The sequence below is a fragment of the Lycium ferocissimum genome, chromosome 4 (genome assembly GCF_029784015.1).
Source record: "Lycium ferocissimum isolate CSIRO_LF1 chromosome 4, AGI_CSIRO_Lferr_CH_V1, whole genome shotgun sequence".
In the NCBI taxonomy this organism is placed as follows: domain Eukaryota; kingdom Viridiplantae; phylum Streptophyta; class Magnoliopsida; order Solanales; family Solanaceae; genus Lycium; species Lycium ferocissimum.
In genome coordinates, this window is record NC_081345.1 from 31,781,472 (window position 1) to 31,797,171 (window position 15,700).

A 15,700-nucleotide genomic window follows, 5' to 3' on the forward strand; every position below is an offset into this window, starting at 1 on the left:
ATAATTTTGTAGTCGTTTCTACTCGAGACACATAGTTTAAAGAAGAGATAAGAGTAATTTATTCAAATACCCTTTATTATTAATATTATACTAATTAATTTTGTTAGAGGATGTGTCATAACTTTAAACTACACATAAAAAGGACATGAGAAAAATAAATACATGCTTTTTCTTTTACAAATAAAAAAATGTAAATAAAGTAGACATCATTTACCAAAAGTCTAAAGAATAAAGTAAACTGCCTTGGATCAATAGTAGCACACTTGATATTTATACTAAATCAATAAATGCTTAATATGACTTTTACAGAAATTTTAACACTTAATATAAATTAATTATTATATATTTTGACCTCATCAAATTACTTAATTATATTAAATTCACATCGTTTAGTATAAGTACTCCTGCGGATAAGTATTTACGCTTTTGTGTTTAACAATTTGAATTGCACATTTTTAGGGAAGCTAAAGAAGTGGCGGACCAATTAGCAAAGAAAAAAAGTGAACTAGATATTTTTGACAGCTTGATGATATATCCCAATCCCCTTGCTTTTGTTAATTGTAATTTTTAAACGGATGAAATAAGTACAATGTTGCCTAGGCTAGTCCCCTTATACTGACTCTTAAATTATGTTTAACGAATAAATTTCCTTATTAAAAAAAAAAAAAATTGAATTGCACCAAATTTGGAAACTGGAAGATACCTACATTTATCAGTTCAATCAAATGGCATCCAGCGCAAAAGACATAGCCTTTTTTCCTTTGCCCCCTAAAAATTGCAAAAGAAAGATATAAAAGTAAGGAAAAAAGAACAAAAGATGTCGAATACGACATGGTACCAGTACTATGGATAAAGACTAGATACTGAATCAGTCGGCCCCACACTATCAATTATCAACACTTAACTTTGTCAGGAACCAAGTCAATCCTAAGCAAAATAAAATAAAGTACCCCATCATATGAAAATCCACAATCATTAACAAAAATACATTACTTCTTCAAGACTTCACAAATCTTGTATGCGACCCTTTATTTTTTTGTAATTTATCTTGTAGGTCCTTTGTCTTTCATTCCCCTTCTTGTTTTGTACACAAATTTAGGCTATTTATACACTTCAGTGAACACTCTCAGTAGCTGTGAAATGAAAGTTATGGCGAAGTTTGAAATATGGTTCTTGATTTTGATGGTGTGTGGGTTGTGGATGGTGGAAGCAAAGTATATGGTTTACAATACATCACAGGGGATTGTTGCAGGGAAGCTGAATGTTCATTTGGTTCCTCATACTCACGATGATGTTGGCTGGTTAAAAACTGTCGATCAGTACTATGTTGGTTCCAACAATTCCATTCAGGTACCTCTTTTTTCATACTAGTGACAGATAGTGTTTGACTTTTATAAATTGATAAAATTTATACTGTCATGTTATTTAAATGACAATTATAGGTAGTGTGAGTTAGTAAGTTGAGATTTTTGTAAGTATTCCCTCTGTCCCATTTTATCTGAACGTGTTGCTGCTTGGGGAGTCAACAGTTTTTTATTTGGCTATAATCTTTTCAAACTTTTTTTATATTGAATCGTTAGCTATGTTGACTTGTAGTGATTTTCGTGTAGTTTTTAAATATGTAGATTTTTTTTTAAAAATTTTAAGGAATAGGTACCCGAATTCATAGTCAGATTAAACTTTTTGACCTTTGTACTCCGCACCCTTTCACATAAATTGGGACAGAGGAGTAACTGAAATTACACCAGACATTGTAAAAATTATTTCCACTTTCAATGGATATAAACAACAATTCAAGTGCTCATTCTTCATAAATTCATTATGGCTATAACATTGTGTTGTAATTTTGCAGGGTGCTTGTGTTGAGAATGTGTTGGATTCATTGATCCCAGCATTGTTGGCTGATAAAAACCGGAAGTTCATTTACGTTGAACAGGCAAGTCCTGACTATCATCTTCTTCTCAGTGTGTGTATTTCTGGGACATACTGATGAATGCTGGTTTATTTTTCATCCGGCTCGGAGTGTAGGCTTTTTTCCAGCGTTGGTGGAGGAACCAGAGCCCCAGAATGCAAAACACAGTCAGACAGCTTGTCAACTCGGGTCAACTTGAGTTCATGTATGTAATTACATAAGCTAAACTGCACATTTGTATAGAAATATATCAAAAGAGAGATCATATTGCAGTGGACTAAAGTTGCTTAGCACTCTAGATGCTCATTATTTTTTCCTTTTCTTTTCCTGGATGGTGTAGGATAGTGGGTGGATTGTTTATTCTTTGTTGGAATGCTTATACAAATGGTATCTTATTCACTATTTGTGCAGAAATGGGGGTTGGTGCATGCATGATGAAGCAGCAACACATTATATTGACATGATAGATCAGACAACTCTAGGGCACAATTACATTAAACAACAGTTCAATGTTACTCCTAGAATTGGCTGGCAAATTGACCCTTTTGGACATTCTGCTGTTCAGGCGTACCTTCTGGGAGCAGAGGTGTCAACTGTTCTCAATTGAAAGCTTGATTAGTTGTTAATTGACAATGAGCTGGCTCTTGAAGTATAAGGAATTATTCAACATTCTGCTGGAATGGTGTAACTAAACTCCAATCACATTTAAGAAACTATGCTGACCTCATGTATTTTACTGCTTTAGGTTGGATTCGACTCTCTTTTCTTTGGACGCATTGACTACCAAGACAGAGAAAAGAGGAAAGCTGAGAAGAGCCTTGAGGTCATATGGCAGGGTTCTAAGAGCCTTAGTTCATCCACACAAGTATGCTTCTTTTCCTTCCAATTATTCTATAAGAGTGGCGAAACATGTTTACAGTTATTCCAGCCTTTATTTTTTCAATCTATCGCACTCTAAATTTTATTTTGCCAGTGAGTGTTACATTTTTCTTTTTGTGATAAAGATGTTACCTTTATTTCGTTTCAGATATTTGCTGGTGCATTCCCTAAGAATTATGAACCTCCCAGTGGATTTTACTTTGAAGTCAATGATAATTCCGCCATCCCTGTTCAGGTAATTCTTTGAAGGAGTAAGCCAGTAGGCTCTTTAGCTTTCGCATCAGGATATGCAGATGATTGTTTCTTTATTGACTGAAGGATGATGTCAACCTGTTTGACTACAATGTCCAAGAGCGGGTCAATGATTTTGTTGCTGCTGCTTTGTCACAAGTAAGTCCCATACATAGCTCACATGAGTGTCAAATTGCTTCTCGCAAACAGTATGTCGTTATCTTCTTTGGTAATAACCAATTTAAGGGTAGAAAGAGGAATTGAAGTCAAAGACAGAGACATGGAATGGTGTTGTTTATATGTCATGACCTGCTTAATGCATCTTAAGGGTATTAGACCCCCTAAAATCTGCTATTGAGAACACAAGCCATAAAGCTACCTGGCTGATACTCTACTGTTTTGAGTCTATTATCTTTTTACTATTTTTCCGCTGTCAAAAGAAGTCAACCATCCATGCTGACAAGCGAAAAATTCAACTGTTCGTGGAATTACGTGTCTGACAGCATTTCTCAATAAAGTTTGTCTGACGAAGTGATCATAACCAATCTTGTTTGTAGACTTCTCTAAGGAGTATCATGCAACTTTTTCCTGTTTCCCTTGCAGGCCAATATTACTCGCTCAAACCATATAATGTGGACCATGGGAACTGATTTTAAGTACCAATACGCTGAGTCATGGTTTAAGAATATGGACAAGCTCATTCACTACGTGAACCAAGTTAGTTTTCCACTGTCATTCCTGTGATTCAGAATTCAGGCATTCACGTACAGCTTTGTACTCTGTATTTTCCTACTATTTGGTTGGGCATCCCGGAATTACTGTTTCTTTTATGGATGATAATTGATTATTGGCATGTTTCGGTTGCTATATGTGAAAGCCACTATAAAGTTGGGGCACATGGCATTTCTTGTATCCTCTGTTTGTCATAGGACTGAAATCAGAATGACGGAGGGAAAAAAAGCTTACATATTTAATCAAGCTGGGTTTCTAATGGAAAGCACCTTAGAGAGATTTTGAGGGGGTAGAGTCGAGTTTTGCTCAGTTGAGGAGTAGCCTCCGGTCCCTTACTTTCTTTTGGTGCACCCATAAAGTTCCTTATTGTGTAGAAGAAGGAGTGGAGTTTGTAGAGAATCATGTCTTTTTGTAGATTCTTTACCTTTCAGTATATCCCTTGTATACGGCCAGACTGACATGTACCACATGCTCATAGGATGGTCGTGTCAATGCCTTATACTCGAGCCCTTCAATTTACACTGATGCAAAACATGCTTTGGACGAGTCATGGCCTCTTAAGACGGATGACTATTTCCCGTGAGTTTCCTTTTAAATGTTAGTAATTTCTGGTCATTTTGAATCTCGGTATTTAGTGTTTGATGCGTATTCTTTATCAGGTATGCAGATCGCATTAATGCTTATTGGACTGGATACTTTACAAGTAGGCCTGCTCTCAAACTCTATGTTAGAATGATGAGTGGCTATTATCTGGTAGGCCATGCTGCTTTTCCATTTTCCTGATATTAAGAAGCCGCACGATCTGCGGAATTTTGAATATGTAATTCTTACTTGGCTCCTTTGTGTAATAGGCAGCAAGACAATTGGAATTCTTTAAAGGAAGAAGTGATACAGGACCAACAACCGAATTATTGGCTGATGCCCTAGCCATTGCTCAACATCATGATGCCGTCAGTGGCACTTCAAAGCAACATGTTGCTGATGATTATTCGAAACGACTGTTCATAGGTTACAAGCAGGTGAGTTTGCTCTACATTCTTAAGAAAAGCTTGTGATTTGTTATGGATTTTTTCAACTTGTATTTCATATGATTATAATTACCAAAAACTACTTGCAGGCTGAAGATTTAGTGTCTAATTCACTTGCTTGTATGGTGGAATCAGCTTCAGCATCTGGATGCAAGAATCCTCAGATAAATTTCAAGCAGGTAAACATTTGGAGCCCTTTCTTTAATATTGGCTTTCTTCATATTGAGTTTGCATTTGTCTTTATATGATTTTCTGCAATATCCCTCTGTTCCATTTTTCATTACTCTCCATTTTAGCTCGTTCAAGAAGTTAACCGCCTTCCTAAAATGGTGATTTTGCATATATTAAACCAACCCTTTTTTTTCCCCCCCTGAAACTAGTATTTTCACCACTCTTCTGATAAACTCAATATAGTAATTTGTAAAAACATTTTACTCTTAATATCCAAGCAGGTTAAAGTGGGTCAATGGAAATGGGATGGAGGGAGTACTCTTTCAGTTTTTTCAGTTGTTTGAGCTGCCACAAATTGGACTAGTTAAAGTTTTTAGCCAATGTTCAAGAGAAATATACCTAATTATACATGTATGAAATATTACTGTAGCTATTATTAAACTGTCTCAAGGTCATTTTCAAGCAGGATATGCATCGACACACACACATATGTTTGCTTTCTGGTCTTACACTTTGATCTTGGGCATCGAGTCAACCTAGTAAAGTATTTTTTTCCTTTAGATCAACAACAAATAGGAAATCTAACTATTCAAGATCAATTCCATGTTGCCTTTTACCTGGGGTGGGCTGAGGTTTTGCTTGTCAAATTCATGAAAATTATAAAGAAGCTGCATGCCCATGTTCTCCCCCAGTAACCATATCCAACTACTGTTGAATACATTATTCAGAATTAACTCTTTTGTTGCTCTATTCTTCCAGTGCCCACTGTTGAATATAAGTTACTGTCCCCCAACAGAAGCTGATCTTGCTCCTGGCAAAAAATTAGTGAGTAGTCTATTTCCAATAGCTTTTCATACTTTTGAAAACCTTAACATTAAATTTTTGTGTGGTGGGAAGTGAGGAACGCTACCTGAGCCCCACATTAGTAAAGAGCAGATTTTCAAATCATTAATTTCCACTTATGTAGGTGGTTGTTGTGTACAATGCTCTTGGATGGAAAAGAACAGATGTTGTCAGAATCCCTGTGAGTATTTTGATCTCTTCGTTTCTCAAGTCGTTATGCATTTTAAACAATTTCTCTGCTGCTTTGATTCTCATTCTTCCTGCACAAAAATATGTCCTCTCATTCATCTTTGTGTGTGGTGGTTGTGTGTAGATAATTATCCTAGTTATTTGCCACTTTTGACAATGTTTATGCATAAAATGGATAACTTATCATTTATCACTGACATCACTCTCATGCTTTACATAAACTTTTGTGCCAGGTTGTCAATAAAAATGTCATCGTTCAGGATTCCAATGGAAAAGAAATTGAATCACAACTTCTTCCAATAGTTAAAGCTTCAATAGCAATAAGGAACTACTATGCTACAGCATATGTCGGTGAATCCCCTACATCAAGCCCAAAATATTGGCTCGCGTTTACAGTTACTGTTCCAGCTTTGGGCTTTAGCTCCTATGTTATAACAAGTGGTAAACAAGCAGGTTAGATATCTGATTGGTATATCCTGAAAGTTTACATGCAAACTGATGATTGTAATTGTCTCCAGTTGTTCAGAGTCTTGATAAATAAAATCTCTTCTTGTATACATCACACATGCAGTTTCTGTCTCAATACCACAGACGTTCTACAAAACTGATGGAAGTCAAAGTGATGCTGTAGAAGTGGGGCCAGGGAACTTGAAACTGTCATATTCTGCAAATGGAGGAAAGTTTACTCAATATTTTAATAAGAGAAACCAGGTAATTTAGTTGGCCAGCCACTATATGCTTGTCCTATTTCAAAATGGTCGTTATCTGTTGTTTGAAACTTCATCTGTTCCTCTATATTAACCAGCAATGCAGATTTGGTTATTCACATGATAGAATTGTATAGCTTTTCTAGTTGTGGGCTAGCCATGCTTACACTAGAAGATGCTGATGATGGAAATATTTCTTTATCTTGTGTGTGAAGGTTAGAAGCTCTCTGGAGCAATCATTCAGTTACTATTCTGCAGATGATGGAAGCAAGGATGATAGGAAAGACCTTCAGGTAGTAGAATCTGATGATTCAGTGCTATTCTTATTTTCTTATTTCACACACACATAAGTTAAGATGTCTATCCTGAATTTTCAAGGCCTCTGGAGCATATGTATTTCGCCCAAATGGTTCATTTCCCATCCACCCTGAGGGAAAGGTAAGTAAGGCCCCTTTAAAGCATCGAATTTGCAATATAAAAAGTTGGCAGTAATTAACTTGAAGCTGTTTATTCTTGATCAGGTTCCAGTTACCATTATACGAGGTTCACTGCTAGATGAAGTTCATCAAAATATTAATTCATGGATATATCAGGTTGTTATATTAATAAATATCAAAGAACTTGTACAAACTCATCACGGTATTTTTTCTCTTTGTCCTATTCACAGAAGAAGTACAATGACAAAGACGACATTTGATGCATTGAGCCCTTTAAAAGTATAATCAAAGTAGTTATAGTATCTGAATAGAACTTAAACTTAATACATATATGTTCTGGATGTGATTCCATTGATTGTTTAGGAGCATCAGGTTGCAATATTTCCTTATTGTATGAAAATTAGTTTGTCTTCCGCTCGCTCTATCTACCTCTGTGGATATTCTATTTGGTAAACATGAAAAATTATATGGTCAAGTGAACAATATTTTACTCTCGTGATAGACAAACAATTTCAGAACAATCTTAAATCATGTTTCTCACACAGATTTAACATGTAAATGACCAGATCACTAGAGTGTACAAGGAAAAGGAGCACATTGAAGTTGAGTTCACTGTAAGTTAAGTCTCATATTTGCTTCACCTATATTGTCTCTCTTATTGGTGGAGATAAGATACCCAAATTGCTTGGAATTGCTAAGCTTTCACAGCTCCAGTGATTAAGCAGTCATGAATTCAGGTTGGCCCCATACCTATTGACAATGGAATTGGGAAAGAGCTGGTGACTCAGATTCAAACTGACATCAAAAGCAACAAAACATTTTACACCGACTCTAATGGACGTGATTTCATCAAAAGGGTGAGTTGAATTTTCTTCCTCTAGCATGATAGTCATTAGAAAATGACATTTTTTGTTCCATTTATATCTGCAGATTCGTGATTATAGAGCTGATTGGAATCTTCAAGTGAACCAACCTGCCGCGGGAAATTATTATCCTGTATGTTAGTAGACTTATAAAATATAGCATTGTTTTCTGATATTGAAGTATCATGTCAAGATTTGACTCTACTATTTTTCTAATCTAGTTTCTGAGCTAAACTTGCCTATCGAAAATTTTAAAAACTATTCGTGGCAAACCATTTTGAAATCTGAAGTGGTGCAGAAGTTCCTTCGTCCTACCTTTGGTTGGGATGGAGGTGCTTATTTTTTGGGCTTCCATATGTTTTACTATGTTCTTTGACGAGGTTACTTGGGATTTTTGCACCTCCAAATCGCTGTGAATTTCTTATATGCATGTGTATTTGCTTATTTTGCGCAAAGATTTTATTTCAGAAAACTCGAGAAATATGTCCCGTAAAGTAGCCTGTTTATTAGATACCCTGTTCTAGAATACCTATTGGTGATGTTAATTATGTTATTTTGTCTAATACATTACAGATCAATCTTGGACTTTTCCTGAAAGACAACAACAATGAGTTCTCAGTTTTGGTTGATAGATCTGTAGGTGGATCCAGCCTTGTTGATGGCCAATTGGAGCTAATGCTTCACCGGTTTGCTCTGCTCATTTTTCATTCTGTGTTTATCTCTTTTATCATTGCAATCTTTCTCCTGTTAACTCATCACTATTTGAAGCTACCGATAGCAGAATCTCAAGGTAAACGATTTGTACATTCCTTCTTTGTAGGAGGTTACTCCATGATGATGGAAGAGGTGTTGGTGAAGCACTGAATGAAACCGTCTGTGCTCTTGGAAAATGCATGGGCTTGACTGTAAGCACCGTCCCCCATCATGATATACTCCAGTTTGATTGTGGCTTTAATTTTGCTTGTAGAGTTTTAGTTATTGCTTAATATGGTGAATGCAATTTTTGTCTATATTTTCTTGTTGCAAACTCTTTGCTTAAACCTACAAGAGCCAGCGAATGAAGCCTAAGAGATCGAGGATTAATATTAACATGTCTATTTTAGCATAAGAAGCTAGTAAACTTTCAAAGACATCTTCATAATATCTATTACATTTCTTGTGTCTTTGTAGGAGAGTAAATGAAAATGACCAACTCTTCTGAAATATTGTGGATTTAAATTTGGCCTTCGTGTATATTATTGCTTTAGTTTTATAAGCTCAAATGTGATATATATTTGTTTATACATGTATCTAATAATTTAACTTTGTCTTCTGATACAATACCATTACCATATTGTTTCCATCCGTTCTTTCTGTGTGGTTACCCATTTAGTTTACTTTTTCCCCCTAATAAATAACAGTATGGCTTTCACCTTTTATTTTCTTCTGCAGCGTAGATATGTAGTGTTTGGAATGTTCCCTATCCTATATTTCTCCGTAATTTCATTGTCTGAAATCCTTGTGTAAACAATGTTCTAGTTTTTATTGTACGTTGGCTTTTATGTAAAGCCAACTGATTAAGCATGTTAACATATTTCCCCAGGTCCAAGGCAAGTACTATATGCGGATTGATTCTCTTGGAGAGGGAGCGAAGTGGCGGCGGTCATTTGGACAGGAGATATATTCTCCATTGCTTCTAGCTTTTACTGAGCAGGTTATGAAAAGTCCAAGCATTTTCCATCGCTAATGCAGCATCCCGCCTAATTTGATGTATTGTTTCATAATTACAGGATGGCGATAAATTTACAAAATTTCAAGTTCCATCCTTTACTGGGATAGATCCATCTTACAGTCTGCCTGATAATGTTGCAATAATCACCCTTCAGGTAGTTAATCTTGGAAGCACTTTCTGTGTTTTAGTACTTTTTTGTTATCTACCAAATTACCTTTTTCTTTGGTAAATGTAGGAACTTGAGGATCACACCGTCCTCCTCAGATTGGCTCATTTATACGAGGTTTATGGGTTCCTCCTTGTGATGATTCTGTTTTACATGTTTAAGTTTGAGTTCAATCCTCATTCATTTCTTGGTCACTTGACATTCGCTTCTACAAAATAGTTATGTGATCGTTTGGAGCCTTAATTGCTCCAAGTCCAAGCGTTCTGAGATGATAAACTGTTATGTTCACTAGGTTGATGAAGATAAGGATCTATCCACCATGGCAAGTGTAGAATTGAAAAGATTGTTCCCAAAGAGAAAGGTAAAACAAATATCCATGCATCCACCGCCTAGTTCTTGGCTGTAATTAGGAAAACAAGTCTCAATTGAATCTACTAATTGTTCCTTAATTTTTTTTTATTCCAGATAAACAAGATCAAAGAGATGAGTTTAACTGCTAACCAAGAAAGAGCAGAAATGGAGAAGAAACGAATAAAGTGGAAAGCAGAGACTCCTAGTGATTTGCGAGACGTGCCAAGAGGGGGAACCGTCGATCCTAAAAAGCTGGTGGTAGAGCTCGCCCCTATGGAAATCCGCACCTTTGTTATTGATCTCAGCCAGAGCTTGCCAGCTGCAGAATCGTAAGCAACTTAAGCTGTTCGATTGTGTTCCGCATGTGAAACAAGATACTAATGATTTTATTGTTGCAAACTTCATCATAATCTGATTTTATTGCATTGTTTGCAGTTGGAAGTCACATATGTCTCTATAATAGCAGTCCCCTGCCACAGTCCGATCCGAATCGGCTAGACATCAAAAGGGTATGAGCAGCTTGAAACCTACTAGGGACCTATTTGCCTATGTTGATCCTAGAGGATGCAGCATTGAGTCTCTTGTTAGAAGATGTGTTATCCTTTTTGTAATGGAATAAAAACCTCTTTTGGCAGAACAATAAGCTATAATAATAATAATATTGAAGAGAAGGAGTCCATGTCTTAGCAGAGCAGAAGTTTATTCATGCAGTCCATCTATGGTATGTTGGGCCTGGTGAAGAAAAATGCAAAAGCACTTTGAAATCCCCCAATAAAGATGACCAAGCATTGTATATGTAGAAAAACAAGCTTAGATATTATCCTTTCGGTTGTCTCTTTCGCTTTAACCATCTAGTATCCAAAATTAATGAAAAGTTTTTCATTTCCAAGACTCGAAGTTGGATCTTTTGTTAAAAGGTCAATGTATTTCAACTATTTCACGACATCCCTTGATGGACTTTTCTTGTTATATCTAGATGTTAATAATGTTCCAGAATGGTATATCATCGGATTATGTCGTAAATTGGGTTAGTAGCTTGATTTAACAACAAAAATTACCACTTCATCTAATTTAACATCCACTAAACAATTTTATGTTCCACCAGCTCTGGATGATGTGCTGCATGAAAATGAAAATGAAAATGGCGCCAGATCACCAATTCCATCTTATGTCACTCATCAACAAAGCAAAAAGAAAACAGGGAAAACAAATCTAGGTGATAACTATCAGAATTAATTAAGTGTACGATTTCATTGACACATTTAAATTTTCCTTGCGTGTGCTTTTGACGCGCTAAAGACTGCAGAACAACTGAGAAAATTGCAACTTAATCGGTTTAAAGGTTCACGGAATAGCAATCATGAGTTGTAGTAAAAAAACAATGGCTTGCTAGATAAAATATAGAAGTACAAAAGGATCACAAAATAACTGAGAAGAACAACTAGAGTCTAAAGTTGAAAATGGTGGTTGCATTGTTTCCCTTGTGAACCATAGAAGCTTATATCATCCCATGGCAGCCGGCAGAATCCAGAAGAACTGCTTTGATTTGATCAGGATGAAAGTCTTGACCTTCTTTGCATTGCTGAGATTACATAAAGAAAAACGATCATCAAAAGAAATCATTTCGTGGCAAGAATAACACACGAATTAAATCACAGATCATTTAACTCAAGTGTTAAATACTTTTTCTCCAATATCAATCGAAATAAGCAAGAGAGAAACTTTTTTATATGATAAGAGATATTCAATAAGAGTCGGTACAACCTATTATCTTTTAACTTATCTTTGACGAACCCATGGTAAAAGCTTAATATGGTTTTAGGTTTTGCTCATTCCAGAAGGATATGCATTTGTGCAGGGACTGTTGGACTTCAATTTTTTATATACAACCTTTTGCTCAGGTGAAGCATTTTCTAATCCAAGAGTCTAACAACAACAACAACATACCCAGTGTAATCCCACAAGTGGGGTCTGGGGGAGCGCAGGGTGTACGCAGACCTTACCTCTACCTTTGTGGGGTAAAGAGGCTGTTTTCAATAGACCAATCCAAGAGCCCAACTTTGTAAATTAAACGTAAAAGGAAGTACCTCGGCTTTAAAGATATCTAAGGCAAACCCATTGAAGCAGCTGATAACAGCTTGTTGGATGTCCAGCCCGAGGTTGTCGAGAGCCCTCATTGTTGAGAGTAAGAGGCCTGGTCTGCGGCCGCAAAACATATGGATATTCATAGCTCTTCCATCTCTTGCCCTTACATCAACCTAAAATTAAAACAAAATCTGCATTACACCATCACAAACCAAAAACATCTAACTAGAAACATATGTTTGTTCTATAATAAGTTTCTTCTGGATGACGCGGCTTTTTTACCCTTGCAGGCTGTCCAGTCGGGCTAGACAATGGACTTGCAAATGAACTCGGATAGAGTTCTTCCTTGATGCAGCCCTGCAGAGCTGGTGAAGTTGGTGCTAAAGGATAGAAGCTTGTTGTTTGGGTCAATGAAGAGCTAGGTGGTGTGGACTCCAGTTCATTATGCAGGTCATTGATTTTCTGTAGAAGCTCCTTTAAGTACTCGATCGCATCTCCTAAGATTGAAGCCCTGTCCATCTGTCAATATACAAAGTCACAAATTGCAGCCAAGAAGAAGCTTTTGATATTAAGTAGTCAGGAAGACAAATTGGTAACATGAAATATTCTGTAAGGTTAAATCAAGTCCGATGGTTCTTCGGAATTAAATCTCAATTAAGACACAAATGTTAACTAGCAGGTAGTTCACGTTCAGCTCTAACCACCATAAGTTCTGCATAAATATATTTCACTTCATTTAGAAAGGATTTGCATGAATACATTCAAGGTATATTTTAATTACTTCCTGCATCTCAGCCCTATCAAAGATAACTTCCTATGTCTCAGGTTACTTAGAGCTCCAATAAAATTGTTTCTGCATGGTAGTGGTGAGATTCAAGTACCATGTTATTGCAGTTGCCGTACCATAAATTTTGACATCCTAATTAAAGCATTTATTACCATTTACAATAATCCAAGCAATTTGAGGAGTGATAGGACAGCAACCAGACTCCACCCCCCTCCCCGGGGGGGGGGGGGGGGGGAGGGCAACTAAAACAAATTAAAGCAGATATATACAAGAGAGATTCAGAATCCACCAAGAAGAGTTACCAGTCAAACTAAAAAAGACAATTTGTATTCTCTTGTGTGGTCCAAAACAAAAGATCCTTTTGAAATCTTTTCATCTAGTTCATGTGAGTGAATTTAATGCGACTATCAATATAGCTTTAATCCAAAAACCTTTTTTGAACTATGCATGGGACAAACTTGCATGCCTTAACAAGAGTAAATGAAGTACCTTCAAAATAAAAAAGAAGAAATAACAGTGCATTGTTCATTTCCCCTTTTCTAAAGGCTGATGATTGTAAAATAGCTAAAACATGTCAGAATCAAATAGGAATTCACGAGAACTTGATGTAAATACATTTCATACCTTACTAATCCTTGGTACAACAGACCTTAACATGTAAAGCCTATCGTTTAACTTCTTCCTACGTCGTCGTTCAGCCATCAAATTCTTGGCTGGAAGTCCCTTTTTCTTTCCTTTCTGATTCCCACCGGTGACAGTGCTCGTTGCATTCGAGCTATTTCCAGCATTCTTAACACTACCATCCACCTTATCACTAACATTTTCTATAAGTTCATCTGAATCATAACTCAATGTGCATCCATCAAAGCTCACATCATCAAGTTCTTGATCATCGTTACCGCATTTTCTCTTTTGACCAATTTCACCTCCAAAATCCCCCCAATTGCCACCACTATTATTAGCTAAGTTCTTCCTAAGTGCAGCCCTTTTTTGGAAAAGTGTTGGTTGTGCTCCAATTGAAGTAAAATTATCAAGTGGCTTTAACAACTTAGACCTATTGAGAAACACAGAATTCTCATTTGGAGAACCATCAACAAACCCCAATGGACTAAAACCAGCAGTACTATTTGGGGGCAAATGGGATGACAGGAATTGAGTACAAGAATTCAAATTGGAACTACCCATTTGGTTTTGTGAGCTAAAATCAAGAAACCCACCATTAAAAATCCCACCTTTATTCAAACCTTGAGTTTCAAGAAAACCATTTTCATAACCCAAATTAAAACCACTGTCTAAAGGGTTGTTAGATATTGCTTTTTGGGCCAAGAAATAATGTACCTGAGATGGGTCAAGATTGTTGAAACTGGTTGGCTGTAGAAACAAGTTGTTTTCAGCTAATTCAGTGAAATTTTGGGTGAAAGAAATATTATTTTCAGTATGGTTTTGCATGTTGTTGTTACTGGTCATGTACCAGTCTACATCTGCACCATCTAACATAGATTTGAATGTAGAAAGTGCACCCATTTCTATATAGTCTTTGTTTTCAAGCACACCACTATCGTTATTCTCCTTGTTGGTAACAGTTTCTTCTTCTTTGTTTTCCATGTTCCAAACCATACTGTTTGATCTTGACAGCATTTTTTTTTGTTAGCTTGAATGGGTTGGTTCAAAGAAAAGGATTATTATATATGAGGCAAAGGGATACTAAAAGTAATGGAAGGCAAAGGAGAAAAAAGATGTATGCAGCAAAGGAAAAAGGGGGATGCCTTTTCAGAGATGACATGACACTTAGTCCCTGTATCACAATTTATATGCCCCGATTTAGATTTTGAATATCAAAATTTTAAATTTTGATTGTAAATTCGGATATGAAATCTTACAAATAAATTTATGTATCCAAAATTACGTCAAAAGTATTACAAATCATAGTAAGTGCTAATTCAAAAGTATTAAAAGGCAAATAAACAAACGTTACGCTTTCACTAAGGCTGTTATTTTTTCAAATTTTGTTTTTGGCTTTCGTCTAGTTTGATATAAGTATTCCTTACCAAGACGACTTTATATTCAGAACTCGATTTCAAAATCTTTATTTGAAAGTGAATACTTACCATTCCACCGACCACCATAATCCCTGATGCTCACTGATACTTTTTTTTATTACTACTATTAAGAGTACTATTTTTTCCTTTGAAACTACTACTAATGTTATTATTTTGTATATATACAAAATATTTATTGTAATGACACTCTAATTATTTGTAATTTGTCTACAATAAAAATGTTGTTAGAACCAATTAACCTACATTCACTTAGGCTATACATGTATCGTAATTTAAAGGTTTAATGCATATGCGGCCCCTTAAATTTATCTTTTTTTTTTTTTCGTTTGGCACCTTAACTAAATGTTGTTCCTATTGAACCCTTAAACTCATCCTCAAGTGTTTCTATTAAACTCCCTAAATCTAATGTTTATTAGAAGCAGAAATTAAATTAGGGAAATGAAGGTGGAATAATATTTTAGACTTGTGGTAAGCTATTCTTTAGGTCATGGATGTGTCGGTTTCTGGTCAGCTTAATTAAGAGCTACTCTTTTTTCCTTTTCAATTGC

The 15,700-nt window shown here is 35.9% G+C and overlaps 2 protein-coding genes across 2 annotated transcripts; one reads left to right on the forward strand and one right to left on the reverse strand.

The window, feature by feature from the left end:
* The first annotated feature begins 895 nt into the window (after positions 1–895).
* On the forward strand, positions 896–11,165 carry LOC132052306 (probable alpha-mannosidase At5g13980). Its single transcript, XM_059443796.1, has 30 exons — positions 896–1,350; positions 1,853–1,936; positions 2,029–2,117; positions 2,324–2,498; positions 2,658–2,777; positions 2,940–3,026; positions 3,110–3,181; positions 3,626–3,739; positions 4,233–4,333; positions 4,414–4,507; positions 4,606–4,773; positions 4,872–4,961; positions 5,713–5,778; positions 5,921–5,977; positions 6,219–6,438; positions 6,557–6,696; positions 6,908–6,985; positions 7,071–7,130; positions 7,214–7,285; positions 7,696–7,743; positions 7,867–7,986; positions 8,060–8,125; positions 8,566–8,678; positions 8,813–8,897; positions 9,575–9,685; positions 9,762–9,857; positions 9,939–9,986; positions 10,162–10,230; positions 10,335–10,549; positions 10,656–11,165. The coding sequence occupies exons 1-30, from the start codon at positions 1,141–1,143 to the stop codon at positions 10,678–10,680; spliced, it is 3,093 nt and encodes a 1,030-aa protein (XP_059299779.1). The 5' UTR covers positions 896–1,140; the 3' UTR covers positions 10,681–11,165.
* Positions 11,166–11,563: 398 nt separating this feature from the next.
* On the reverse strand, positions 11,564–14,878 carry LOC132052307 (transcription factor ICE1-like). Its single transcript, XM_059443797.1, has 4 exons — positions 13,717–14,878; positions 12,588–12,824; positions 12,308–12,478; positions 11,564–11,802 (listed from the first exon to the last, which is right to left on the reverse strand). Exons 1-4 carry the CDS (start codon positions 14,728–14,730, stop codon positions 11,719–11,721), a joined length of 1,506 nt encoding a protein of 501 aa, XP_059299780.1. The 5' UTR covers positions 14,731–14,878; the 3' UTR covers positions 11,564–11,718.
* Between the last annotated feature and the right edge of the window lie 822 nt (positions 14,879–15,700).

Coding starts and splice junctions, on each gene's coding strand:
- LOC132052307 (XM_059443797.1), bottom strand. CDS start 14,730: ATGCTGTCAAGATCAAACAGTATGGTTTGGAACATGGAAAACAAAGAA. Junction 12,479..12,587: donor CGACTGGACAGCCTGCAAGG/GTAAAAAAGCCG, acceptor TTTTAATTTTAG/GTTGATGTAAGGGCAAGAGA. Junction 11,803..12,307: donor TAGATATCTTTAAAGCCGAG/GTACTTCCTTTT, acceptor ATGTAATCTCAG/CAATGCAAAGAAGGTCAAGA.
- LOC132052306 (XM_059443796.1), top strand. CDS start 1,141: ATGAAAGTTATGGCGAAGTTTGAAATATGGTTCTTGATTTTGATGGTG. Junction 4,962..5,712: donor CTCAGATAAATTTCAAGCAG/GTAAACATTTGG, acceptor CTATTCTTCCAG/TGCCCACTGTTGAATATAAG. Junction 9,686..9,761: donor TTCTAGCTTTTACTGAGCAG/GTTATGAAAAGT, acceptor TCATAATTACAG/GATGGCGATAAATTTACAAA.